The sequence below is a fragment of the Coturnix japonica genome, chromosome 6 (assembly GCF_001577835.2).
Source record: "Coturnix japonica isolate 7356 chromosome 6, Coturnix japonica 2.1, whole genome shotgun sequence".
In the NCBI taxonomy this organism is placed as follows: Eukaryota; Metazoa; Chordata; class Aves; order Galliformes; family Phasianidae; genus Coturnix; species Coturnix japonica.
Window position 1 is genome coordinate 14,005,628 of NC_029521.1, and position 27,647 is coordinate 14,033,274.

Here is a 27,647-nt window from a genome sequence, read left to right on the forward strand (position 1 = left end):
AATGGGGCAATTGGCTGAGCAAGCTGCCAAGCCAGTCACTAGAGACCAGGAAAGGTTTCAGTTTGGGATTTCTTTTATATATGTGAAATTGGCTAAAGGGTTACATGAGTACAGAAAGAATAATGGACATTGTGCAAGCTGCGCTTCTTTAAAAACCTCTGCCCCAAAAACCCTTAAGACAAACCAAATCTTTATTTATCAAAATAATTTGCAGAAATTATAAAAAAAAACAACAGAAACCAGAAGCTACACGGTTCTTTGCAACCTGTTCTTTCCCTTCCCAATAAAATCATATTCAACACTATATAAAAAAGTGTTTTAGGACTTCCACAGGAAGATTTTACACATCTTGGCCAGTTTTTACCACTGAACACAGAAGCTAGATGAAAATGTGAAATGCTGATCTTCTTAATTCTTTATCACAGGCTAAAAAAGCTACAAACACAAACCTATCAAATGTTACATCTTAGAACACATTAAAATTCACTGAAAGAATGGAGGGATTGGAAAAATGGCCATAAGGAGTTAGCATGAAGGATCTGTATGTATAATGACTGAAATCGGGTCTCTTACAGCTGTCACACGTTTGTTCTGTAAGATTTCAGGCCATCTGCACATTTAGAAGACACATTCTGCATTGGAACCTGATGATTCTTCTAGGACCTTGAAGACACCCATTTTTTCCTTTTTAATTGTTTCAGAAGTTTTCATTTGATCTAGAATAAACAGAAAAAAACCCACAACAGTGATAGGTGAACTGTCTGCAACCTTTCTTTACAAGTGCAGTAATACAGAGTGAAAAGTTCAATGCACTCTTCATTCATCTGGATTTGGAAAACAAGCTTATGGACATCATTTGGCTACTTCATAAACTACACTTTGAGCCTGAAAATATTTTTCAGTTGTGTGCCTTAAGAAAAAACTCTGCTGCTTATGTCTAAATGCAGCAGGAAACGAGCAGTTTCAAAATCCTTCTCAAGTAGTGCTTCAAATAGTTCTCCCACAGAACAAAACAGAATGAAAGAAACTATTTAGTGAAGTTCCTGTGAGAAGCCACATTCTTTTCTAAAATGCAATGGTTTAGGCTTTCCTAACACTTACAATCACAGGTATTCACTGGAAGAGCAACACAATTGTAAAGTTTTGAATTATGATTCTCCAACTGCCTTGCTAAAAGAATTCTTTTCTGAGGATCATTTACATTTTGACCAATTACAGCAACCTGCAGGAAAGGTTGCTTTGCAGAGCATCTGGTTTTCCTTCACACTATGCTCAGGGCACACTATGCATGGATGAAGTTCTCAGATGCTTCTGTTTAAATCATCTACAGCAGCTGTTACTGGTAATGTCAGCAAAAGGCTAAAAGCACATCTTCACATATACAACACGGTCATAGGGAAACTGAAGCTACAACAGTTATCTACATAGAAAATTCATTTAAAAAAAAACACCAAAGAACAGGAATTTACTGTCCAACATAGATGAGAGATGAAAATTTTGACTTACCAATAAGGTCGCTTCTATCCAAAAGTAACTCAAGATCTTTATCGCTGATTACTTTTTCTTTAGATCCTTTCACCTCTCTGTTGAAGAAGAAACCATCTTTCTTACTACAAACAAAAAAAGCATGTAAAAGCAAAAGTAGCACAGAACTCAGTGCTCAACATAGCAGAATCCCTAGGAGATTCTTTTCACTCTTAAGATCAACATAACCCTTCATAAGAGAGCTATTGACAGCTGCTCTCAAGCTGCTACTTATAAAATTATGGTTAAAAAAAAAAAAAGTAAAATTCTGCATACCTCTCATAGTCTCTGGATTTTAGTAATTCTACTAATTCCTGAGGGTCCAGGCAGCTCTTTGATTGTGCTAAACCAGATTTGCCACCTTTAAACTGATCTGTAGAAAGGAAAAATTTTAAGCATAGACTTTTAAGTAAAGACAGAAACAACAAATTCTTTGCACTGTTACAGTGATGGTGGATTCACAGATGGAATAAATCTCTTGCTCAAAGCTAATTATGCTCAGTTGTTTCAGCCCTCACATGAAACACACCTTAAACTAATAGGGTAATCAGTAAAAAAAAAAACCAAAACTAATGGTGCATGCCAAGTTTACATGCAGGCCTTCCAACTTCTACCTACAGTATGCAGAAGGACTGATTGAAACACCAATTCAACATGCACAAACGCACACACAGAGCAGAAAAGCCGTTAGTTCTACTTACAGTAAAAAGATTGCAAATAAAGTTAGATGGTGGATGCTGTAGTTTGTTCCCTTTGTAATGTAAGCTGGTTGAAACAAAGTAAGCAGCATTAACCACTTCAAGACAGGAAATATATGAAAGAGATGTGGTTTTATTGTAGAAAATCCCTCAGTTACAGGGATACAGACAACAAAATCATACACCAGACAGGGGCTGAAGAGATAAAAAAGCTAAGAGATAAATCTAAGCATGGATGAAGCCAAATTCAGTCTGTACACTGCAAGAAAACATTCAGCTCACTTGCTCAGAAGCATGTTCTGTTCAATGTTTTTTTGTCCTTAATATGCTATGAGAAGTTCTTAAATTCAACAGTTTAATATATGGCCAATTATTGTCAGAAGTTGCAAGAATTATATATATATATTTTCAAACGAGCTTTGAAAATGCTATGCTGAGTTAGCATCCAAATACAGCACACACAAAAAGCTACTGAAAGATTCCTATAGTTCCTAAAAACCAGAAATTTACTCCAAAAGCAGATTTATCTCAAGCATTTTCTAAAGACTTTTGAGCACCAACAGCTGGATGAGGATACCACAAGAATCACTGCTGTTCTGCAAACGGCAATTAAAAAATTTTAAAAAGAAACCAAGGATTTCTGTTCCATTCAGCACTGGTGAATTTCTCCAAAAAAAGGACTTCTTATTCTATTGTCATTATAACAGATTACTCTTAAATTCAGTGTAACAGATACAGACAGCAGCTACCATCATTTTACAGCTTTAAGATTTGGAATTTCAATGAAGTTCAGCAGGAATTTTCACATTTCTATAGACTCTGCTCATTTTACCAGTTTTAACTGAAGGTTTCCTATTCAGGCACGTTTGCTAGCACAGCTGCAAAACCTACTGACAAGCTTCACACAAGGAAAGGTGGGCATACTGCTTCAAATGAAGAACACTATTATAAGCTAAATTGCTTAGAAAAGCTATTCAAAGCAATATGATAATTTTGCCTACTTTTCCATTTAAAGTCTGGATCATTTAATTTGATTTAATACAACAGTCAACACATACTTGTCATTTATCAACAGCCTAGATATTTTCTATCTTGGAAGTCCAAAACATTTTGGTTGAACAAACAACCATCTTGCCAACAAGCTGCAAATAAGCCCCAGACTTGTACTCCCTGATCTGTCTTTGCTTCTAGTAATTCCAGGCAGGCTCACTGTCCCATATCCCCTATTTTTTCCTTACCCATGAGCTGTAAGACAGAAACATCAGAAGCAGCAGAAGCAGAAGTGCTTCCCCTTCGCTTGTTATCTACAAAGCATCTAAGAACATTCTAGAGAATGATACTATATGGCCACTTACTGGAAGGATAAAGCTACTCACACTCAAGAAAAAATACCATTGAGTCTCAAAACACAGCAGAGATCTGTTGAGGTTTAAGAAACACATGATCACATGAAGGCAGAAGAGAAAGATACTAACTTTTGTGGATAATCAGCTTCTCTAGCTTCCTTTTGGCAGCAGCTCTCTCCACAATCTTCTGGTCAATTGTATTTGCTGTCACAAGGCGATAAACAACCACTGGTTTTGTCTGGCCAATTCTGTGACATCTGTCTTGGGCCTGCAAGTCTGACTGGGGATTCTGGGTAGACAAGGAAGCAAAATTAGATGCATTAACTTTTTTTTTTTAAATAAATGCTTCCCCAGGCAGCATTTTCCAACCAGTGAGCTCTGAGAGTCATATTAACACAACTCTACATCTGCTTGTTCTTAAACTTGTCCTTATCAAGTCCTGTAATTGTAGCTTTGCAGCCAGAGCAACCCAGTTATCGACTGCCTCTGATCTATGCCATGCCCCTTTCCAACAGAAGAACATTCTATATCCAAAGTTCAGTTGAGTTTGTTGCTACATTCAAGCAAACAATAAATTAAAATACATGTGCATCTACAAAAGCAGCAAAAAAAACCTAAAAAAAAAATTCCTACTTTTGATATCATCCAGGGACAAACATGCTGGTTTGCAAACTAGTTCTAATGCTGTGCTCAATAAGCTAAGACATTTTCATATTAGGCTGTATATTTAATATATAACATGTTAGCATAGACAGATTATGTTGTCATTATGTAAAAAAACTTCATTAAAGTAACAGAAGTGGTCTAAACCATAAAAGCATAGTAAACGTTTACCAAAAGCTTCAGTAAAGAAAGCATTCTATGACACATTCTGTCGACATACCCAGTCGCTGTCGTATATGATAACTGTATCTGCTGCAGTTAAGTTAATGCCCAGTCCTCCAGCTCTCGTACTCACTAAGAACAGGAATACTTCAGGGTCATTATTAAATTGACGCATCTGGAAGAGAATTCAGCTATTAAAAACAGCAGGTGGATCAAACACAACATACCCTATGTTATACTTTAAGATCAACGAATGTCTGGAAGGTTAAAATATGAACAAGGAGTGTAACAGTGTCAGAGACCAAAAAAAGCTTTTATAGAAACCACATCCAGGGCAGCACAAGGCCAAGAAGTATGCAAGTATTTTCTTACTGGTTGATTTTATTAAGTGAGCTATCAGAGAATGAGACTGCACAACCCCCTGGGCAGTTTATTTCAGTGCTATGTCACCCTCAATTATTGCTGTTCATGCATCTAAAGAATCTATGGGAAAAACCTAATCAAGCCAAGATGTTTGCCTGTTCAACTGAAGAACCCACCTACAGTCAGGTTTCCTTCTACACTGTGATTCCTCTTAGCTTTTCAATCACTTTGCAGAATGCAGAAAGTGACCTCCAAGTGACTCAAAAGAGAGCACTGATTTCTTCCTTTAAAGGCATCCTTTGCTGGATACATGTTACTAAATGCTAATTTACCTGCTTATTCCCAGAGATTATTCATTCTTAGTGGAACTATACATAACCTTCTGGCAGTTTTCACTAGAGAGGAAGAAGTTTCTACTTGCTTAAGAAGCAGCAAGAATGTTAGACGCCTTTTGCCCATTAAAGACTAAATGCTGGTTCAAGTCTTATTCAAACACCACAATAACAGGCAGAATTCAGTAACAAATTTAAGAGGCATGTACAGATACTTACATTTTCTTCTCTGTCTGAGTATGACATAGACCCATCCAGTCGGCTAAACTTAAAGCCTCTCAAATAGCAGTAATCCATCAAAACGTCAAGCATTCTAGTCATTTGTGAGAACATCAAGACCTACATAATGAGGAAGATTCCTTAGAAACATTTTTGGTCACGAGGAGACAACTATGTAAAAAATAAAAAAATAAAAACTAGGTTTTACCTTATGTCCTCTCTTTTTCAATTCTGGAAGCATACGGTCCAAGAGAAGAAATTTGCCCGAGTTCTTCACTAGATCTTCATCAACCTTAACAAATGCAGAAGAGGTGGTTGTGTATTAGAAGAAAGGACATCAAGATTTTCATCACACAGAAACACCAACAAAGCTGATTGATTGGAAGTTTTTAACTGAAACAAGGTTGCACATCTTTTTAAGTATAAATTGTAACACTGGAAGCAACACTAATTTTGGCAAAGTTGAATAACATAAATCATGATCAAATTAAATCAAACCCCAGTATTTCATACACCCAAATCATTTTGGGAAAAATGAATTGCCTTCCATCCCATTTCTAGAAGGAGAAAACTTCAGTTTTTATACTTTTCACCTGGAAAAACACTGCTGTTTCTTTCCCAGATTCTATCATTGTAATCAATACATAAGGCTTCCACCTGCTGGACACAAGGAAGCACTAGCTGAACAAGTTGCAGGTTCTGTCCTGCAAGCAAGCATAAAGCCACTGGCATTTTTTTATTCCATTTACTTCTTAAAGGTTAGCATTAGGTTGTCTGCTTTCATGACATTGCCTTTGCTTTGAAACTTCTGACACTTTTTTCCCCCCATAGTGCAGCCAAATCTGTTATCACACACTAAGCAGGAAACATGACCACACATGGACACAAACCTACACTGAGAGCATGCAAGCAACTTCAGGTTCATCGAGATTCTTTCAGCTCAAATTACTTAATACTCTCCTGTATTATCAATTGCTTTGTCTAGACTAAACAGAGGCCATCTGATAGTTTACCTTTTCATTTTCTCCCTCTTGAGAGGCAGATAGCTTACAGCATCCTAAACAGACAATCCAGTTGTAATTGTCAGTCCTAGAACACCTCACTCTTAAAAACTACCACCACACCTTTTGTAATGTGTACAGTTTACATCATGAATACTTCATCAGCATAAGCATTTTTAGTTCTGAAAATAAGCCTTTTCAAGGAGAGTTTAAGGAGATCCTAAAACAGTGCAACTAAATGGAAGGCAGTATCATTTCAGTTCAGTAACCTGGCTTTCAGAAGACAAACACCTCCATCACACAGAATAAAAACTACAGGAAACTAAAAGGGGACAGAAAGTGAGTTACTCTACAAATGACTATTCACTCACACTGCTGAAATTCAGCAGGGAGAAATATGTAAATACATCAAAAAGGTTATTCTTCACTGCTGGCTGTTCATAATCCATTGCTTCTAGATGCCTAGAATCTAGAAGCATAATCTTTTTCATAATCTTTTTAAAATACATACCTTGAATTGCTGTGTAGCAGGGTCCAGTGGGTATTCTATAAGATAGGGGTGATTACAACATTTCCTCAGTAACATCATAATATTCTGTAGTTTGAGGTTCACTTCTGAATCCATGGGCATGCTCACTTCTACCACTGGCCTTGAAAACATGTCATCTTATTAGTACACAAAATGTCATTGTGTTATAGGTGTTGCAAAACAAACAAACAAACAAACAAAAAAGAGTATCTAGCAGTGGGTTCACATGTTGCATCAAAACTTCCTCTAAATTTCTTGAATTAGATCCCTCATAGTTAATAAAGACGCTTTGTCTGATAATGCCTTTTAGCACACTTGGCACTGAAGGCACGAGTTTCATCATTACTGGTTTAAAATATTAAAGGGTGGTAACCAGGAATCAGAAATGGGAAAACAACTTATGCAAGTCATCCAGCAGAAAAGGGTATAGGAACAATGGCCCTTGATTCTCATCATAATCACTAGTAAGATTTCATGACAATATATCTCACCATAACAGTAAGAAAAGTAAGAACCATTTGAGTTCCAGGTCTCAGCTTAAACCTATTTATTTTTGGAAAATCAAACAAGTAAACCATTTCCCCCTTTATTCCAGTCTAAGCCTGAACTTTGCTCCAAGTATTCCTGAGAAACTCTGCACAAACACAGGAGTTAATTGTAATTAGCACACCCAGACTATTCTATGATGTGTAGCCAATGAAAGCTACAAACAGAACGGAACACTGGTCAAAAGGTTCACTGTAACCTTGCAAAGCTTGTAAAATCTAGGAAACAAAACATATAAGCAAAGCTGTGGAGGCATATTAAGAGGGAGATACTCAGTGTAATAAAAATATATTATTTTATGGCAGATACCTCTCTTTTACTACTTCCTCCTGCGTTCTGTTGATCAGCTTTTCCAAGTCATCCGGAGAACCATTGTGTACTTCACAATAATCAACCAGTTTTCGACTACGGCGTTTTGGTCGGCCTGTTGGACTCAATTCAACTACTTCTTTCTGCAGGAAATAACATCATCATCATCAACAGCAGACAGGCTATCAAATTTTAAACTATGTTCATCCAAAAATTCTCATTGCTGAAAAGAGGTCTCAGCCCCATCAATATGCCCTTAAGATTCAGGGCTGTAAATTTTACAAAGTACAAAGAGAGACCCAAATTTAAATTGTAGGCTTTGAGAGATTGTTGAGTTTTTAAAAGCTTCATTTATACTTCACTGACTTGACAGCAGAAAATGTAAGTTCAAGGAAAACTGTTGTCTTTCTTTTTCCTGCTAAACTACAAGTAATGAAGAACATACTAACACTCATTAGCAGTTCTGAGGCCATTCACATTAATAGTAACAAAAGAATCAGACTCAAAAAAGGCAAGAAAAGCTTTTTAGTTACACTAGTAGTGAAACAATGTCAATGTGGTTTTGCTTACCAACTATATAAACAGGTAAGCACATTCCTAATACCCAAATCAATAAGATACCTCATTATTTCCAAGCAGATTCTGAATGGTGCGATTCACAATGGCAGTATAAAATGTTTCTTGCTTCTTTGCTAGGGGTGCATATACCACAACTTCTCGTTTAGGAGGAACCTCAAGAGCAACATCGGATTTCAGTCTTCTCAGTAGAAAAGGCGTCAGAATCTGAAATGTAAAAAGGTTGTGCTACTATCAGAGCTCTCAGCAGGGCTGGTTAAAAAAACCAAACAAACATCTACTAATAAAATGTTATTTTCACAATTTAAAGAAAGAGACTTAATCTGTAGAGTTTCATTTTTTAATAGTGACAGCTACTCCAAAACTTCTACACACACACACTGGTCATACATGTCCAAAAAAATCCACACCTATAGACTTCTTAAAAACTGTGAGGTCTTTAAGAATGGTACAGCAGTAACTACATTACAGGCCTTGCAAATAATTCTCAATTAATGAAAGTAATCTTACTATGAAATAGCTCATTTTCTTTATTTCTTAAGTAAATTTTTTCCAGGATAGCCATAAACCTTAAATTGCAATAGGTAGAGTTGTCATCAACAACTATATCCTCCCACCATCAGCTTACAATTTTGACAAACATCTGAAATATATCATATATATATATATATTCATATATGAAGAATAAAAGTGAAAACCTGATGCAGCATATGCAAGATGTTTTGCTCCTTTTCTTTAGCAATAATATCTTCAGCTGTTTCTGTAACACTGGTGATATCAAACCACGATTCAAAGCTATAAAAACAAGAAAAAAGAATAACTGTCTTTGTAGCTATTACTCTTCTTCACTGTGTAACTTTGCTGTTTTTCCTATCTGATGATTCAAGACCAAGAAGGCACTAGTATCTATCACATACAGAGGATGAACATGTATGTTTCTGAAACATGCCCATCAGTTTGGATGCTTAAGTTTTTAAAACTGATTAATATGAATATTTGCCTAAGAATATTCACTGTGTTGTTATTCTCAACATAGCCTACAGTATTTTCCAAGTTCAGTCAAATTCAAGACTGTTTTGACAATGATCCTGACCACCCCATGCTGCTCCAGAAAAACACCAGTGTCCCACATGCGTGATGTCTGCCTGCCTCACACAGGTATCTCCACCAGCTCATACAATCTGAAGCAGTACCAAAACCTTATGATCAGACAGCCATCTCCCTGCCTCCCCAGTGCTCACGTTTTAGTTCAGAATTGAGTTTCTTACTATCAATGGGAACCAACAATTACTCCTTCCCTTCCCTTCCCTTCCCTTCCCTTCCTTCCCTTCCCTTCCCTTCCCTTCCCTTCCCTTCCCTTCCCTAACTACACATGTGAAGGCAATATGCATTTCAAAGTCTCTACCATCCAAGAGTTATATCAAGTTATACCACAGCATCAAAGAGCTCATCAAATGCTGATAAAAAGTTGTATAGGAAACTATTAATCACAGCCTGAACCTCTGATTAACCATCTGAGACAAGTGACGGGTCAGCTGCGACAGCACAGGTGAAGGTAATCCAGCTGTGCTCGTAGAAGGGGTTGAGCCTGACTCCACCACTCCTAGATCCCATTTAAGGGCTGACCACTAACTCTCTTGATAGAGATTGCTCCTTAGTGGAGTTTTTGTGGTGAGCCTCAACATTGGTGAGCATCCATCTTGACTGTGAGCATCAGCATTGGTGAGTCTCTTCCTTATATATCCTCTGGCTATCCATTCACTTTGTTATTACAATTATACATTTGTATTATTTTAGCTATACATTTGGTGAGCAAGGCAAGATTCATGACCATAATGTCCTTCTTATGGAATTTGTACAAATGGGTCAAGGGGGAGAACATTACTCCCTTAGAGAAAATGATCCCAGGGCAGATCCCAGGATTTATGGGTTCGCACTACTATCAAATTGGGGTCCACTGCATGTTGCAGGAAAATTTTCCCCTTCTGCCTGACAGAATATTTTGAAGGTTTAAATAATGATTTCTTGATTACAAAGGAAAGATGATTAGCTGCTTCTACAGTGGCATGGCCACTATTAACTGCTTTAAATCAGGCAGAAATTAGATCAAATGCATTAGAGCGTGAAAATCAATTATTAAAAGATTGTATTGGAAAACTGGAACAAGAGCTCAGTATATTAATGGGAAAAGACCTTTATTACATTCCCCAATCCCTCAGATCCATAATGTTTTGATAGATGATAACCAGGTACCTGAAACAATAGATCTGGTTAAGAATGAAATTACTAAGGCAGACTTAGAAGAACCTCTTAGGATGGATCTGTTACAACTCTGTCCTATTATAACACAAAAAAAAAAAAAAGTCCAAGATAGACCGGCAGGGGTGCCCCCTGATCAATGGCCCCCTGCTGAAACACACTTCGATGTCACGGGACCAGACGGGACCGGAGGCCCTATGTGGAACTGACGATATACTGGTCCCGAAAGAATATACAGAAGGTTATGGCCCTAGTTGATACCGGGGCAGAGACATCTATAATATATGGAGACCCAACTAAATTTAAAGGTAATAGAGTGATGATTGGAGGTTTTGGGGGACAAACCATTCCGGTCACCCAAACCTGGGTAAAACTGGGGGTCGGGCGTCTTCCACCACGGGAGTACAAGGTATCCATTGCCCCAATTCCAGAGTATATTCTGGGCATAGATATCCTATGTGGTTTGGCCTTCCACACGACTGGGAAGAGTTCAGGCTCTGACAGAGGTGTATGGTGCAAACAATACTGAGCTCATGTGAAACATGAGCCTATTTGTCTGCCAAAACCATGCTGGATTACTAATGTAAAGCAATATAGACTCCCGGGTGGGCAAGAGGAAATATCAAGAACAGTGCAGGAATTGGAAAAAGTGGGTATTATAAGATCTGCACATAGCCCATATAATTCCCCCATATGGCCAGTGTGGAAGTCGGATGGAACATGGAGAACGACAGTGGATTATAGAGAACTGAACAAGGTCACACCGCCTATTCATGCAGCTGTACCCAATATTGCCTCCCTAATGGACACATTAAGTAGAGAAATTAAAACATACCATTGTGTCCTAGATTTGGCAAATGCATTCTTCAGTATTCTGATTGCTGAAGAATTGCAAGATCAGTTTGCATTCACATGGGGAGGCAGGCAGTGGACCTTTCAGGTCCTGCCACAAGGGTACGTGCATTCTCCCACCTATTGTCATAATTTAGTGGCACGTGATCTGGCTAAGTGGGAAAAGCCAAATAATGTCAATTTATATCATTATATTGATGACCTCCTGTTAACATCCGATTCGTTAGAGGCGGTGAGACAAGCAGCAGATTTGTTGATAGCTTACCTGCAGAAAAGAGGGTGGGCTATAAATCCACAGAAGGTGCAAAGTCCAGGCCTATCTGTGAAATTCCTGGGGGTAGTTTGGTCTGGGAAAACCAAAGTACTACCCAGTGCTGTAATAGATAAGGTCCAGGCGTTTCCAGTCCCTACAACATCAAAACAATTGCAAGAATGTTTGGGTATATTGGGGTATTGGCGCTCCTTTATACCTCATTTAGCACAGCTGTGCTACAAGCTTACAAAGAAGGGTCAATCATGGAATTGGGGAAAGATAGAACAGGATGCTTTCCAACAGGCAAAACTGGCAGTTAAACAAGCTCAGGCGTTGGGTATATTTGATCCGACCCTCCCAGCTGAACTAGATGTTCATGTTACTCAAGATGGTTTTGGCTGGGGCCTGTGGCAACGCCAGAGTTCTGTTCGAACCCCCATTGGATTCTGGTCTCAGGTTTGGCACGGAGCAGAAGAACGATATAGCATGATTGAGAAACAGTTATTGGCTGCCTATTCGGCATTACAAGCAGTAGAGCCGATAACGCAAACAGCAGAGGTCATAGTTAAGACTTCATTACCAATCCAGGGGTGGGTGAGAGATTTGACTCACCTTCCTAAGACGGGGGTGGCCCAAGCACAAACGGTGGCACGATGGGTCGCCTATCTAAGCCAGAGAAGCAGTCTGTCTTCATCTCCACTTAAAGAAGAACTACAGAAGATCCTAGGCCCAGTGACGTATCACAGTGATACATCAAAAGAACCGATGGTTGCTCCACCAGAGAAGAGTCCCGTTCAGGAAGGAAGATATCCTATTCCTGAAGATGCATGGTACATAGATGGATCCAACAAGGGCAACCCAAGCAAATGGAGAGCAATAGCTTATCATCCCTCTACTGAGACAATCTGGTTTGATGAGGGGGATGGTCAGAGCAGCCAATGGGCAGAACTGTGAGCTGTGTGGATGGTTATAGCCAAGGAACCCGGTGATGGTATCCTGAACATCTGTACAGATAGCTGGACTGTGTACCAGGGGCTCACTCTTTGGATCGCACAGTGGGCCACCCAGGAATGGACTATCTATGCCCGACCAATCTGGGGTAAAGACATGTGGTTAGACATATGGAATGCAGTTAAACACAGGACTGTACGTGTCTACCATGTCTCTGGTCACCAACCCCTACAGTCACCGGGAAATGATGAAGCCAACACACTGGCCTGAATTCAATGGATTGAAAGTTCACCATCTGAGAACACTGCCTGTTGGTTACACCAGAAACCAACAGCATACTAGACAAAAGATAATGTGGGCAACTGCTAAAGCATGGGGGCTACCCATACAACTATCTGACATGGCCCAGGAATGTCGAGATTGTGATGCTTGCTTGAAGATGAGACCGAGATCATTGCCTGAAACAACAGCCCATATTGCTAGTGAACTTCCATCAACCATCGCTTGAATTATGTCAATGTATATTGCGATGGGAAATTGTATAAGCATCACGTTGGATCTCTGTAATGAGATTGGTTCATGCTGGTGGAGTGTATGGGGAAACTATTAATCACAGCCTGAACCTCTGATTAACCATCTGAGGCAAGTGACAGGTCAGCTGTGGGAGCACGGGTGAAGTCAGGGAGCGGAGCCTGACTATTTAAGATCATAGATCCCATTTAAGGGCTGACCACCACTAAGGTAGCATCTCTTTCTGCAGATTGCCCCTGTGTGGAGTTCTTGTGGCAAGTCTCACCATTGGCAAGCATCCATCTTGTCTGAAGGCTACAGCATTGGTGAGTCTCTTCCTCATATATCCTCTGGCTATCCATTCACTTTGTTATTACAACTATACATTTGTATAATTACAATTATTTGTATAATTACAACTATACACAAGTTAATTATTAAAGAGTCAGAGTAGTGCCTAAACAAAACAAAGGGAACACATTTTTACTACCAAACTCAACCTACCTTTTCAAATCATCGAAAACATCTGGCAGCAGGAAGTTAAGCAATGACCAAAGCTCTGCCAAGTTGTTTTGCAAGGGGGTACCAGTCAACAGCAGTTTGTTGTCTGCATTAAACCGTTTCAGTTCTCTGATAAGACGACAGTTCATATTTTTAATCCTGTGACCTTCATCTACTATCAGATACTTCCAGAAGTAGCTCTGCAAAAGAAGAACGAACATTTCAGTAAATCTTAGCTTACTCCATCAGAATGTGCCAATGAACATTTGGTGTTATTTCCCATTTTTCCAGACTTGAACAGCAGAATCCAAGCAATTAATGCTTCACAGTGACTACACATAGGAAATTCTGGTGATTACAGTGAAATTGTAAAGAGTTCTCATTGCCAAAACAACTGCTCCAATGTTAAAATCACAATATTTCCACAGTAAGTACAACTTTTCTCCAAGTCTCTACTCTCCATCATCTACACAAAGGTAATAAAAGGAAGCTGCAATATACAAACTGCAGCTGTAAATGCTGTAATTATCTGTGTACTTCATGTTTTAGGTAGCATTCTCTCTGAATTACTACTTAAGCATAAAAAATATCCATAGTCACCAACGAAACAGATGAATGCCAACATAGCTGCTACTGTAGGACGCTAAACAGGCAGCATGCAGGGTTTTTTTTGTCCTGATGAACGTATACTCAAAAGCATTACTGATGAAACATTCCACCTATCATCAGATTTTTGTGAGAAAATAAGTACCTGCAAGGCATTTCTGTCCCGCATTGCAATTTCAAAGGAAGTAATGACCACAGGATGGATTTTCAGTGATCCTTGTCGCCCGTGAATTTTACGAACCAGTTTACGACGTTCCTGCTGAGCTCCATGATACAGCATTAGAGGAATCTGAAGAAATAAAAGACTTCAACATCAGGTAAATTAAGCTTATTTAAAGAAGTAAGCCCAAACAGAGATAGTTGTTGAGATAATTAACTTGCTTATAAGGTGGCTGTAAATACATAGCAAGCCACAGCATAGTTTGTAGTAACTATGTAAACTGCCATAATTAAATTATGATCTATATGAAGTTTCACTACTAAAAATTACAATGAGGATTCAGAAATTTGCTCTTTTAGACCCAAGTTAAAAATAATAACAATAATTTTTTAAAATGGAAGAAAAACTTTCATGTTTTTACCTCTGGAGTAAATCTCTTGAATTCAGACATCCAATTTGGAAGAGTAGACAAAGGGCCACACACTAAGAAGGGTCCAGGGACTCCTCGCTCCACCATGAGTGCTATTGTTGCAATACACTGGATTGTCTTCCCCAGCCCCATCTCATCAGCTAAAATGCCATTGATACCATTTTCCCAAAGCATCTGCACACACAAAGACAGACATTAGCACACAATAACCATCAAGTCTTAGGAACAATAGACATTTGTAGGAATGTAGCACCAGCTGAAATTCTCTACTAACCACATCAGATAAGTAAAATTTCTCCATGGTAAGAATAAATACAAGCATCCTGTAAATATATAAAGTCTATTAAATACCTGAGTAGGTATTTAATAGGTATTTGTACTAAGTATTAGACTAGGTATTTAGACTAGTTAAGTCTATTAAATGCCTGACTAGGAGGCAAAAAAATCCAAACAACCAAACAATCCCACAACAAAGAAGTCTTATCTTTTCAAGTAGCTCCTACAGGAACGCTTTCAGTGTAGTAGAATACTTGAGCAATGCAGCCAGCTGTTTTTGCAGAAGTGCAAACACAGCCTATTTTGAAAACTGAAAGAGCTATCTCTCACAAGAGAATAGAAAGGAAGACACAGAAGTGTCCTTTAGCTGCTCAATCTATTATTCATGAAGAAAGTCATAAGTGAGGGAATTGAACAAAATGGGAGCTGTTTATTCCTCCAGACAAGATAGTCTAGTGGTAATCATGCGTGAGATGAGTCAAAGCCTATTAGAACAGGATACATGTGCTTGTTGGAAGAATTAAAGAAAACCCAGGAGAAATATTAAATCAGAAGCAGAAAGTTAGTTCTAATTTGATCTGATAATAAAAAAGCAAAGTTGTCCTCATTTGGCTTCCAAGGAAAAACTGGGAGGAAAAAAAATAAATGCATGGGCTTTTTTTTTATTATTATTATTGCATGTTTCTCCTGCATTTGATTTCAAATATTGAAGACAAAACATTTTTAAACCATCATGTTAATACTGCTAGTTAAGTGTTCAAATTGCAGAGAGAATTGAAAACTGTCACTTGTGTCAGGCCTGCGAGGTGGTTGAGTCTAAAGACCTACGGGCTACTCATGTCCTTGACAGAGGAAAACCAGCAAGGTCTCCCCTCAAGTTAAGTATGAATAGACTTTCATAAAGCACTTCAAAGGAGAGGCTGAAAAAACAGTTGAGTTGAAAAAGAAAATAGATGGAGAAGAAAAATTAAAGCCTCGTGAAATCTTTACAAACCCAAATATCCTCCCCAGACTTTAAATTCATATCTACAGAATTAACAACTGTTAATAACATCAGATTCCCATATAATTAAAAACAAACAAACAAAAAGAAACAACAAGGAACTTTCCTTCCTCATCTTTCCTGTATCAACTATACTCAGATTTTTCATTTCTCTTTCTCTGTTTCAGTTCCCAGTTGGCAACAAACGCATTTTTGTAAACGGCTGCTCCATACCCTTAGCCACTCCATGCCTTCCACTTGGTACCACCTCATGACACCTCCAGTAAAAATCTTTGGCTGCTGAAAAGGCACTGGTTGTCCGTTAAATTTCCGCACTGGATCAAGGAATTGCTTGGCACTGTGTCGTACAGCTTGACACAATCTATCCTTAATGACACTATTTGAGTCCCCATTTTTCTGCAGGTCTTCTGGACACAGGTTGTCAGCAGAGCTTTCATCCTATAGAAGAATGTTCAAGGAATAAGTGACAAGTAGAATGCATTAATAAAGCCCAGCTAAGATGTATTTCTACCAGATGCTACAACTGTGGTAAGTCTGTGCTAGTCTGTTACAGTGTACTGAAGCAAAACAGCCCCTGACACAAAGGTTTGTTTTTAGTAACTGTCAACTGAACTGTAGAATCTATTTTAAGGGTTGATGTCACCATAAAAGCAGATGTATCCATGCAAAATCTCAATACCTTATAGGCAGTACTCTTTACTACTTTGGAGAAGAGACAGCACAGGACTTAAACAGCGAGCAAAGATTTACCTACAGGAAAAGTTTTAAAAGCCCGCCCTCCCTCCTTTCAGGCTCTAAATGTTTAAATTGTAGTAATGTTTGCCAACTTACCTGATTTTCCACTTTACTTTTTTTAGCCACAGATAAGATTTCCTGGGAAAAAAACAAAAAACCTTATACTTAAACCTTATACTTAAGTACTTCTAAATCTGAAAGGCTACAACAATTTGTATTCCAAAAGATCTTTTAATTCAAGAATCTGGACATACTTTAAATAAATTTCCATACATAATAATTAATCCATCATTGACTCTAAACAAGGCCACCCGTCAGCAAATTTCAATTACAAGAGGACTGGAAATTCAACTGGAAGATGTATTCTCTTCTCATCTACCTCTCCAAAGACTTTAAGATAAGTATTTTGATTCTATAGGTCTGCTTGTTAAGAAGGTATTTGCTAGAATAAATATCTTACAGACTACTGTTGGCTGTTAGTCAGCCTCTGATGGCAATGAATAAGGATGCATTGCTACAAAACACAGATGTCAGTGATCATCACATCACTTAAAATTATGCTACAGGAGTTCAAACAAATCCATTGACAGATACGGCCTACCTCTTTGGACATAATTTCTGAAATGTTGTATGTTCCGTCATCTCTCCCTCTCTTCTTCTTTGTAGCTGTAACATAAGATTTGAGTTTATACAACACAGTAAATTTTGAAGGAACTAAAAAACACTGGTACTGACAAAACAAAGACTTTTTTTTTTTAAACTTTTACCAGTTACCTGATTTATCTTCTTTCCCATCAGCTGGATTTTGACCCTAGAAAATAAACACAGGAAGAGTTTCATAATCTATCTCAACACAAAAGAATATGGCATCAGACTCAAGCCGTTATTTTTGAAAGCTTTTTGAAACACGATTACTATTTTAAGAAACAGCAAAAGCAGGTAAGCACCAGACTTTTTCATCTTTGCTTTCATATGCCAGCACTTAGGCTCTCGGTTGACCAAGTTAAGTAATCACTCTTTAACAAAATACCAGAATTCAAGACAAATCTATTCCACTCCCTTTAATAAAAATTAGTCAAAGTCTCCTTAGTAAGACAGTCTATACTATGTGATTTTTTTTAAGTGCAGTTTAAACAGTTTTATCACAGCTAAATACCACGCTATATTAGAATCATGGAATCACAAAGGTTGGTAAAATCTTTAAGATCATGCAGTCCAACTGTCCACTTGTCATCAAAACTTTCCACTAAACCATGTCCCTCAGTACAACATCAAAATGTTTCTTTAACAACTCCAGAGATAGTGATTCTGTCTGTGGGCAGCCCATTCCAGTGCCTGACCACCCTCTCAGAGAATTATAATTTCCCAGTGTCCAACCTGAATCTCCCCTGATACAACTTTAGGCCCATTCCCTCTGATCCTATCACTAGTAATGCAGGAGAAGAGGATGATCCATGGACCTCAGCCCAGCAATCCAGCCTGTCCAGGTCCCTCTGTAGGGCCTTCTTTCTACCAAGCAGATGGACTATTTCTGTCATTTTGGTGTCATCTGCAAACTTATTGAGAATGCCCTCATCTAGATCATCAATAAAGATACTGAACAGGACAGGCCCCAGCAAAATCATTGACTAAATCTTATATCTTTAGAAGTTTTTATAAATAGATGTATCTTCAAATTAAATACTGGGCAAGTCTAACTTCTTTACCTTGACTAAAAGATCCAAATTGATATGGCAGTTTAACAGACTTTAATTAGAGAAAAGTTACATAAAACAGCTGGCTGATCTTACCTTGGCAGATTTTAACATCATCTCCCTCTTCTTTTCTAACTTCTCTTTCCTTTTCTGTTCCTAAAAAGACAAAGATAATTCTTAAATAACACCTACAAAGAACTATCCATTACAGAAATAACAGATGCAAATTACATTGGTAATCCAGATTTCTGGGTATTCTATAACTTGTTTTTGCAGTCTCAACGCAAGCTTCTATTCTGACAGTGACATTGTTTAAAAAAAAAATAATCATGAAATAAAACTTAGGTGAGAAAGTGCAACTGCTCTGAATTATGTGTCAGTCACTGCTCTAAACACTTTCAAATACAGTAATTTAGACAGACTCCAAAGAAAGACGTTCCCAATTGCAATCTCCTTCAAGAGATCACATTTACTATGTTAAGTATTTGATGTACACAGCTCTTCAACTTTCACATGTTACCACTTGTGTTCATTGTAGAACAGAAAGCAATGCAAGTATCCTATAGTGCCTTTAAGGAAGAATTATTTTCATATCTTGATGAATCTAAGATTTTTTTTTTAAATGTTATCTACTATTTTTACTTGCTGAAAGCAAAAGAACCCTGGGGGAAAAAGATATATATAGAACCTTGCTAATTATAAGATGAAGTAATGAAAGACTTAATATTAAAAAGACACTCTATTAATGCAGTAACCATGAATTCAAGCTGACAGGAGAAGCTAGAGGATTATTTTAGAAAGGAGCTTTAAGCACTTGCCAGTGCCACTTTTCTGAGCAAGTCATTAACCTGCATCTTCTCCTGAGATTCCTCCTTCCTCTAAAGCTCAAACTCTCACAAGTCTGTACATACAGGGACAGTTAATAAAACTCAGACAAAGCCAGATGTGAACTTAGCCCATAGATTAAGACAACAAAAATATCAAATCGATTTATGGAAGTTTGAGACAGCTTGGCCTCAGCAGGTCACTGTAATTTATACATTTGTATTCCAGTAGCATCCTGAAAACAAGCCTCATCCTCAACCATCAGTAAAAAACACAAATAGGCTGCACAATTTCTATCTGTCAATTCCTTCTATTCTTCTGTTAATCCTCCTTCCAGGTTTTCTAGCTTCCTTCAAACTTTGTTTCTTATTTGAAGTACTGATTCCCTCCTCCTATCCATCAGGAGAATTTTAAAAACAACAGTGCTACCCTTTATGTTGTGATCATATCTCACCACTTTCCAGTTTGATTTATCTCTATATTTCAAGGACAAACTCAGAATATAAAGCACCACCTCATCCTTGGGCAGTACCTCCTGTACATTTATACATAATTATTGCAAATCCAACAGTATTTTCACCTTAATTCCAAACACTAGATGGTAAGAAAACCAAACAGATGGCAGCTCGTCTTAAAGAATCCCAGTCGCAGACAAGAATACACCTACCTCCAGTTGCTGCTGCTCCATTTTAGTTAGCAGGAACTTGGAATAAATGTTGCTTTTCTCAAGCAGGTGTTGAAGCCTCTTGTAGCGCATTTCACTTGACTCCCTGTCCCACGCACTGCGAGCCTGGCCAATACAGAGACATCATGTATTTATACACCAAGTATTTATACACGCCTCCAAGGTAATGCTTGTAAGATAATGAAAGATTCTCTTACAGATTGATTCCATTTGTCTCATACATACACAAGCACTCTCTTTCAGTCATTATACATCCACAGTTTGTGGGTGTGTCAATCCACATCTCCCTTTCTCTCTACAAAGTGCTCAGAGATTAATATAATTGAGGGTTGCATTCACTCGTGTATGTAAACAGAGCTCTGGGTATATTTGTTTCCAGTGCAGCAGGACAAAGCATTCAAGGGCTTAAACGTGTCTAATTTCCAACTTACAGATTTAGAGTAAAAAGGTCATTTAAGTTTATTCACAGCTCACAAGACCTGGGAGAAAAACAATAACTTTGCAAAATTCAGCAAACAGTTTCCTAAACCATATCCTCAAAGGTACAGCTCTCCATTATCAGCAAGCTATCTGAACAGCCTAATCATAAATGCCTAAACTGCTAATGCTTACGTTACAATGGCCAAGTGAATTTCCAGTATGAAAACAGTAACTTATTTTGCTTCGCTTTTAAAATTCACGTGTTTAAACTGCTACTCTCTTCTGAAAGTGGCACCTGTTGAATTGATTCCATACAGCAATTAGAAGCCTGCATTACATCTTTAAAACCGAGGTCAAGACCTCCTCCAGAGTAAAAAAAAGCATTCACCCAAAACTGCTGGTTAGATTGAGATGTCAAACACGTCTAAATTAGCATCTCGAAGAAAAACCAGAGGGAAGGCAAGCAGCAGAGCCTCGGGAGATCCTTATCTATGCCACAGCCTTCAGAAGGAACACTGGGGGAAGGGCACACTAGGACACAAAAACAAGGGAATTTCCTGCAACTAAATGGATTCACAAGTAGCCTATTTGCAGATATAAGCTGACTGATGGGGTAAATTACAAGACAAAAAAGCTGTCCGGTAGAAATGCTGCCTTGAACATTCCCAAAGCGATGCTTCAAATCACTAAGCAGCTATCTCTGTGCTTTTAACGACAGGAAGATCCATTTCTCAGTGTCATTTGGAGCTTAGATGGCTTTCCTGCGATTCTCCATAAAGTTTTTATTCGCTTCTGCTCTCCTTCAGACAAAGCACCTGAGCCCAGGAGGACCGACCCTTGATGTCAATGCCAAAAGATAACATAAGTGAAACTAAGCTACTTTGTTCATTGAATTGCCAACGCTCTTATTTATTTTGCTGGAGTTGAATAGTTTACTCCCACTAATTACTTCCTTCAACCCATTTTTTCCCTTGAAAAAAAAAACAGACAACCCAAAGACGACAAACAGCACCAAATCAAAAGAGTTCTTTTGATCTGTCCAGGGTAGGCATCGCTTTGTCCTTGGACTCAGCCTCAAGCTACAGGGCTGCTTTTAGTACCCATTATACCGACCAGGCTACACACTAGATGCAAGTGTGTACATACACCTGGAAACAGGGTCCAAAGAAGTGACAGGCAATGAAACCCCCCCCAAAAAAAAACAGAAGCTGAAGAGTATTAGCTGTCCCAGGACGCAGGGATAAACAACAGGGACAATCTCTCTGGTCCAAACACCCTTAATATCAGCATTTGAAACACACACAGCAAGGGGATAACGAAACACAGGGATGGTTGTTCACAATGCGGGATGTGAAGCTCCTTAGGACGTGTTTCCGAAGGCAAAGCCCCCATTCATCCCATTCATCCCCGCACCTTCTCCATCATCTGCCGCTCCTTCTCCAGCCCCGCCGCCTCCAGCTGCTCCTCCTCAGCCAGCATGGCCGGCGTGATCACCACCTCCTGCTCGCCCATCTCAGCTCCCGGCGGTTCTGCAACGACCATACACGCTGTTACCCGCCGTGCCCGGCTCCTTTCTCTCTGTCCCCCCCTCCTCCCTCCTCTCACCGCCGCCGCTCTCCCCGTTCGGTGCCGGCATATGGCGACACACTCCGCCCGGCTCCTACCGCCTTCCGCGCGCACCCAACGCCGAGCTGCTCCCGCGCGGGACGCCGCCTCGCGAGACCAAAAACCGCGCGCTAGCTCGAGTCTCGCGAGAGGAAGCGTCTGTCTCGCGAGACGGCTCAGCCCTCCTCTCCTATGGCGGAGTGGGGCTGAGGCTGGGTTGGGTCCTGGCAGGTGATAGGTGTTTCCCCGCCCCATTCCCAGGTCCTGCTGTTCCAAGCCGTGCAGCCTTAGTTTGTGGAACTGGATGTTGTAATGTGCTTCATGGCAAAGCAATTGTGGGAAGAATGTTACTAAGAGCCGGTGATGTTATTTTATTGACGCCGTGGTAACAAAATGCAGCCATGAATATCTTTTTAACACCAATGTAGCATTAAAAGGCAGGTGCTCCTAAGCTGGAGCTGCCTTGCTTTCAGACTGCAGCTACATACACATACTATATACATACACATATATACATACATACACAAGCTATACAAGTATACATATGCATACTTAGCTACATTATACTTCTGAGTACAACCATATTGCTTCCAATAAGTTCTTTACATACTTCTCCACCCCTCTGCACTTGTGTCCTGAGTCTCTCTTGCTGGTCCCAATGACCCCTTCCAATAGTTTTCCTCCGCTGCCCATTGGTAACCTCTTCCCTTAAGCACATGCATTGGCAGGGATAACTCGTTTTTCCTCTTATAGCTCCTGACCGCAATGTCCTTGTATCTTAATGACACGTCTGTTGAGGCAGCAATATCAGGTTGCCTTGTAAATCTCACTTGGTTTGGGCTTTGCGGTTATAATTCTTTTTTGCTTTCACTCAGTCTCAAGACATCAAAGCAAATAAGCAAAGAAAACTTATTTTTTAAAGGTACCTTTAGCTCTGTGAGATTCTAAGCAGTTTCCAAAGTACTTCGTGGTGACCCGGATGTCAGCACCAGTTTCAGGCAGGAAGGAAAGGTGAAGGTGTCACTAAGCTTCAGAAGCACTTAAGAAAATGAAACTGCAAAGATTTTGGTTGGAAAGTATATGTTAATAACTCTGCTTATTTAAATATATATATACAAATAAAAAGTAAAAATTAAGGCCTGTCCTTGTTTCATCCATTTCCTGCTCTGCCCAGCACCATGGTGGGGCCATGATCATTCCCTTTTGCAGGGAGAGATTGCATTANTAATAACTACAAATTTCTTCACTTATATATTCATATTTTGTTCTAAATGCAGAAACAACATTTGATTCCCACAAAACTCAGAATATAAAGCACCACCTCATCCTTGGGCAGTACCTCCTGTACATTTATACATAATTATTGCAAATCCAACAGTATTTTCACCTTAATTCCAAACACTAGATGGTAAGAAAACCAAACAGATGGCAGCTCGTCTTAAAGAATCCCAGTCGCAGACAAGAATACACCTACCTCCAGTTGCTGCTGCTCCATTTTAGTTAGCAGGAACTTGGAATAAATGTTGCTTTTCTCAAGCAGGTGTTGAAGCCTCTTGTAGCGCATTTCACTTGACTCCCTGTCCCACGCACTGCGAGCCTGGCCAATACAGAGACATCATGTATTTATACACCAAGTATTTATACACGCCTCCAAGGTAATGCTTGTAAGATAATGAAAGATTCTCTTACAGATTGATTCCATTTGTCTCATACATACACAAGCACTCTCTTTCAGTCATTATACATCCACAGTTTGTGGGTGTGTCAATCCACATCTCCCTTTCTCTCTACAAAGTGCTCAGAGATTAATATAATTGAGGGTTGCATTCACTCGTGTATGTAAACAGAGCTCTGGGTATATTTGTTTCCAGTGCAGCAGGACAAAGCATTCAAGGGCTTAAACGTGTCTAATTTCCAACTTACAGATTTAGAGTAAAAAGGTCATTTAAGTTTATTCACAGCTCACAAGACCTGGGAGAAAAACAATAACTTTGCAAAATTCAGCAAACAGTTTCCTAAACCATATCCTCAAAGGTACAGCTCTCCATTATCAGCAAGCTATCTGAACAGCCTAATCATAAATGCCTAAACTGCTAATGCTTACGTTACAGTGGCCAAGTGAATTTCCAGTATGAAAACAGTAACTTATTTTGCTTCGCTTTTAAAATTCACGTGTTTAAACTGCTACTCTCTTCTGAAAGTGGCACCTGTTGAATTGATTCCATACAGCAATTAGAAGCCTGCATTACATCTTTAAAACCGAGGTCAAGACCTCCTCCAGAGTAAAAAAAGCATTCACCCAAAACTGCTGGTTAGATTGAGATGTCAAACACGTCTAAATTAGCATCTCCAAGAAAAACCAGAGGGAAGGCAAGCAGCAGAGCCTCGGGAGATCCTTATCTATGCCACAGCCTTCAGAAGGAACACTGGGGGAAGGGCACACTAGGACACAAAAACAAGAGAATTTCCTGCAACTAAATGGATTCACAAGTAGCCTATTTGCAGATATAAGCTGACTGATGGGGTAAACTGCAAGACAAAAAAGCTGTCCGGTAGAAATGCTGCCTTGAACATTCCCAAAGCGATGCTTCAAATCACTAAGCAGCTATCTCTGTGCTTTTAACGACAGGAAGATCCATTTCTCCGTGTCATTTGGAGCTTAGATGGCTTTCCTGCGATTCTCCATAAAGTTTTTATTCGCTTCTGCTCTCCTTCAGACAAAGCACCTGAGCCCAGGAGGACCGACCCTTGATGTCAATGCCAAAAGATAACATAAGTGAAACTAAGCTACTTTGTTCATTGAATTGCCAACACTCTTATTTATTTTGCTGGAGTTGAATAGTTTACTCCCACTAATTACTTCCTTCAACCCATTTTTTCCCTTGAAAAAAAAAACAGACAACCCAAAGACGACAAACAGCACCAAATCAAAAGAGTTCTTTTGATCTGTCCAGGGTAGGCATCGCTTTGTCCTTGGACTCAGCCTCAAGCTACAGGGCTGCTTTTAGTACCCATTATACCGACCAGGCTACACACTAGATGCAATGTGTACATACAGCTGGAAACAGGGTCCAAAGAAGTGACAGGCAATGAAACCCCCCCCAAAAAAAAACAGAAGCTGAAGAGTATTAGCTGTCCCAGGACGCAGGGATAAACAACAGGGACAATCTCTCTGGTCCAAACACCCTTAATATCAGCATTTGAAACACACACAGCAAGGGGATAACGAAACACAGGGATGGTTGTTCACAATGCGGGATGTGAAGCTCCTTAGGACGTGTTTCCGAAGGCAAAGCCCCCATTCATCCCATTCATCCCCGCACCTTCTCCATCATCTGCCGCTCCTTCTCCAGCCCCGCCGCCTCCAGCTGCTCCTCCTCAGCCAGCATGGCCGGCGTGATCACCACCTCCTGCTCGCCCATCTCAGCTCCCGGCGGTTCTGCAACGACCATACACGCTGTTACCCGCCGTGCCCGGCTCCTTTCTCTCTGTCCCCCCCTCCTCCCTCCTCTCACCGCCGCCGCTCTCCCCGTTCGGTGCCGGCATATGGCGACACACTCCGCCCGGCTCCTACCGCCTTCCGCGCGCACCCAACGCCGAGCTGCTCCCGCGCGGGACGCCGCCTCGCGAGACCAAAAACCGCGCGCTAGCTCGAGTCTCGCGAGAGGAAGCGTCTGTCTCGCGAGACGGCTCAGCCCTCCTCTCCTATGGCGGAGTGGGGCTGAAGCTGGGTTGGGTCCTGGTAGGTGATAGGTGTTTCCCCGCCCCATTCCCAGGTCCTGCTGTTCCAAGCCGTGCAGCCTTAGTTTGTGGAACTGGATGTTGTAATGTGCTTCATGGCAAAGCAATACTGGGAAGAATGTTACTAAGAGCCGGTGATGTTATTTTATTGACGCCGTGGTAACAAAATGCAGCCTTGAATAACTTTTTAACACCAATGTAGTATTAAAAGGCAGGTGCTCTTAAGCTGGAGCTGCCTTGCTTTCAGACTGCAGCTACATAGACATACTATATACATACACATATATACATACATACACAAGCTATACAAGTATACATATGCATACTTAGCTACATTATACTTCTGAGTACAACCATATTGCTTCCAATAAGTTCTTTACATACTTCTCCACCCCTCTGCACTTGTGTCCTGAGTCTCTCTTGCTGGTCCCAATGACCCCTTCCAATAGTTTTCCTCCGCTGCCCATTGGTAACCTCTTCCCTTAAGCACATGCATTGGCAGGGATAACTTGTTTTTCCTCTTATAGCTCCTGACCGCAATGTCCTTGTATCTTAATGACACGTCTGTTGAGGCAGCAATATCAGGTTGCCTTGTAAATCTCACTTGGTTTGGGCTTTGCGGTTATAATTCTTTTTTGCTTTCACTCAGTCTCAAGACATCAAAGCAAATAAGCAAAGAAAACTTATTTTTTAAAGGTACCTTTAGCTCTGTGAGATTCTAAGCAGTTTCCAAAGTACTTTGTGGTGACCCGGATGTCAGCACCAGTTTCAGGCAGGAAGGAAAGGTGAAGGTGTCACTAAGCTTCAGAAGCACTTAAGAAAATGAAACTGCAAAGATTTTGATTGGAAAGTATATGTTAATAACTCTGCTTCTTTAAATATATATATACAAATAAAAAGAAAAATTAAGGCCTGTCCTTGTTTCATCCATTTCCTGCTCTGCGCAGCACCATGGTGGGGCCATGATCATTCCCTTTTGCAGGGAGAGATTGCATTACCCTGTCAAACCCTTACCATCCTTCCCACCACTGCCATATCTGTGTTACCCCTAACCCAAGAATCCTGGCTGTGGGATGCAGCAGGACAGTGCTTTTAGCTTCTAGAAAAGTATTTTCCTTTGTACGTGTGATTTTTCTGTGTTCAACTGGTCATTACATAGAGCTGAAATACTGTTTTCCCTGTTGGTCAGCAGAAATAAATGACAAACTAGTAGTTTATCAGCCTTTTCTTTGGTGACATTTGGATATCCTATAACCACAGAACTTTATGCAGTGAAGGACTCTTTGAAAAGTATATATTTCAAAAATCTGTCCCAGGAAAATGGTACAAGGTCAGTCAGTTAAGCCTGGAGACTGATGGACACACACCATGGCCTGTTTTGAACATCCCAGAGGCAGACACTTACCAGGGAATATGCAGAAGATTCATGTCCAGCCTTGCAGATGAGGGAACTTACCCTGGCTTAGCACACGAGTGGGGTGATGACAATAAACATTCCTCTCCAGATGCAGCTATCATCATGGAAATAGTTAGTGCTGCTGATCATCGCTCCCCTTCAACCACTTCTGAGACTGACGTTTTAATATTAGATTTTAATGGTCTGACCTGACAAGGTGAGTAAGGGAATACTGTATAGTTGAAATAATACAAATATAATTGGTATTACAAAGTAAATGAATAGCCAGAGGGTATCTAAGAAAAGACTCACCAACGCTGAGGCCTTCAGTCAAGATGGATGCTCACCAATGTTGAGGTTCACCACAAAAACTCCACACAAGAGCAATCTCCAGAAAGAGATGCTACCTTAGTGATGGTCAGCCCTTAAATGGGATCTAGGAGAGGTAGAGTCGAGCTCCACCCCTTCCAGGACCAC

General features: G+C 39.9%; 1 protein-coding gene and 1 long non-coding RNA gene across 10 annotated transcripts; one reads left to right on the forward strand and one right to left on the reverse strand.

Annotated features, from left to right (window-relative positions):
- Positions 1-58: 58 nt before the first annotated feature.
- Positions 59-27,520, reverse strand: HELLS (helicase, lymphoid specific). 9 transcript variants are annotated; one of them, XM_015866563.1, is made up of 23 exons: positions 27,180-27,520; positions 26,475-26,602; positions 25,357-25,472; positions 23,508-23,630; positions 18,595-18,654; positions 17,579-17,615; positions 17,406-17,470; positions 16,901-16,942; positions 16,283-16,507; positions 14,782-14,964; positions 14,346-14,489; positions 13,598-13,794; positions 8,967-9,063; positions 8,314-8,475; positions 7,693-7,835; positions 6,820-6,958; positions 5,516-5,599; positions 5,308-5,427; positions 4,452-4,568; positions 3,698-3,857; positions 1,801-1,897; positions 1,507-1,610; positions 59-716 (listed from the first exon to the last, which is right to left on the reverse strand). In XM_015866563.1, exons 3-23 carry the CDS (start codon positions 25,453-25,455, stop codon positions 619-621), a joined length of 2,496 nt encoding a protein of 831 aa, XP_015722049.1. In that variant the 5' UTR covers positions 25,456-25,472; positions 26,475-26,602; positions 27,180-27,520; the 3' UTR covers positions 59-618. The 9 variants fall into 9 exon arrangements, with proteins under 9 accessions (XP_015722049.1, XP_015722047.1, XP_015722041.1 ...); XM_015866561.1 differs by having other exon boundaries at positions 27,231-27,379; XM_015866555.1 differs by lacking the exons at positions 26,475-26,602; positions 27,180-27,520 and adding an exon at positions 25,608-25,818.
- LOC107315824 lies at positions 9,861-14,437 on the forward strand. The gene is made up of 4 exons (XR_001556077.2): positions 9,861-9,990; positions 13,344-13,419; positions 13,886-14,021; positions 14,324-14,437. It is a non-coding gene; the product is annotated as an uncharacterized LOC107315824 (long non-coding RNA).
- Positions 27,521-27,647: the final 127 nt, after the last annotated feature.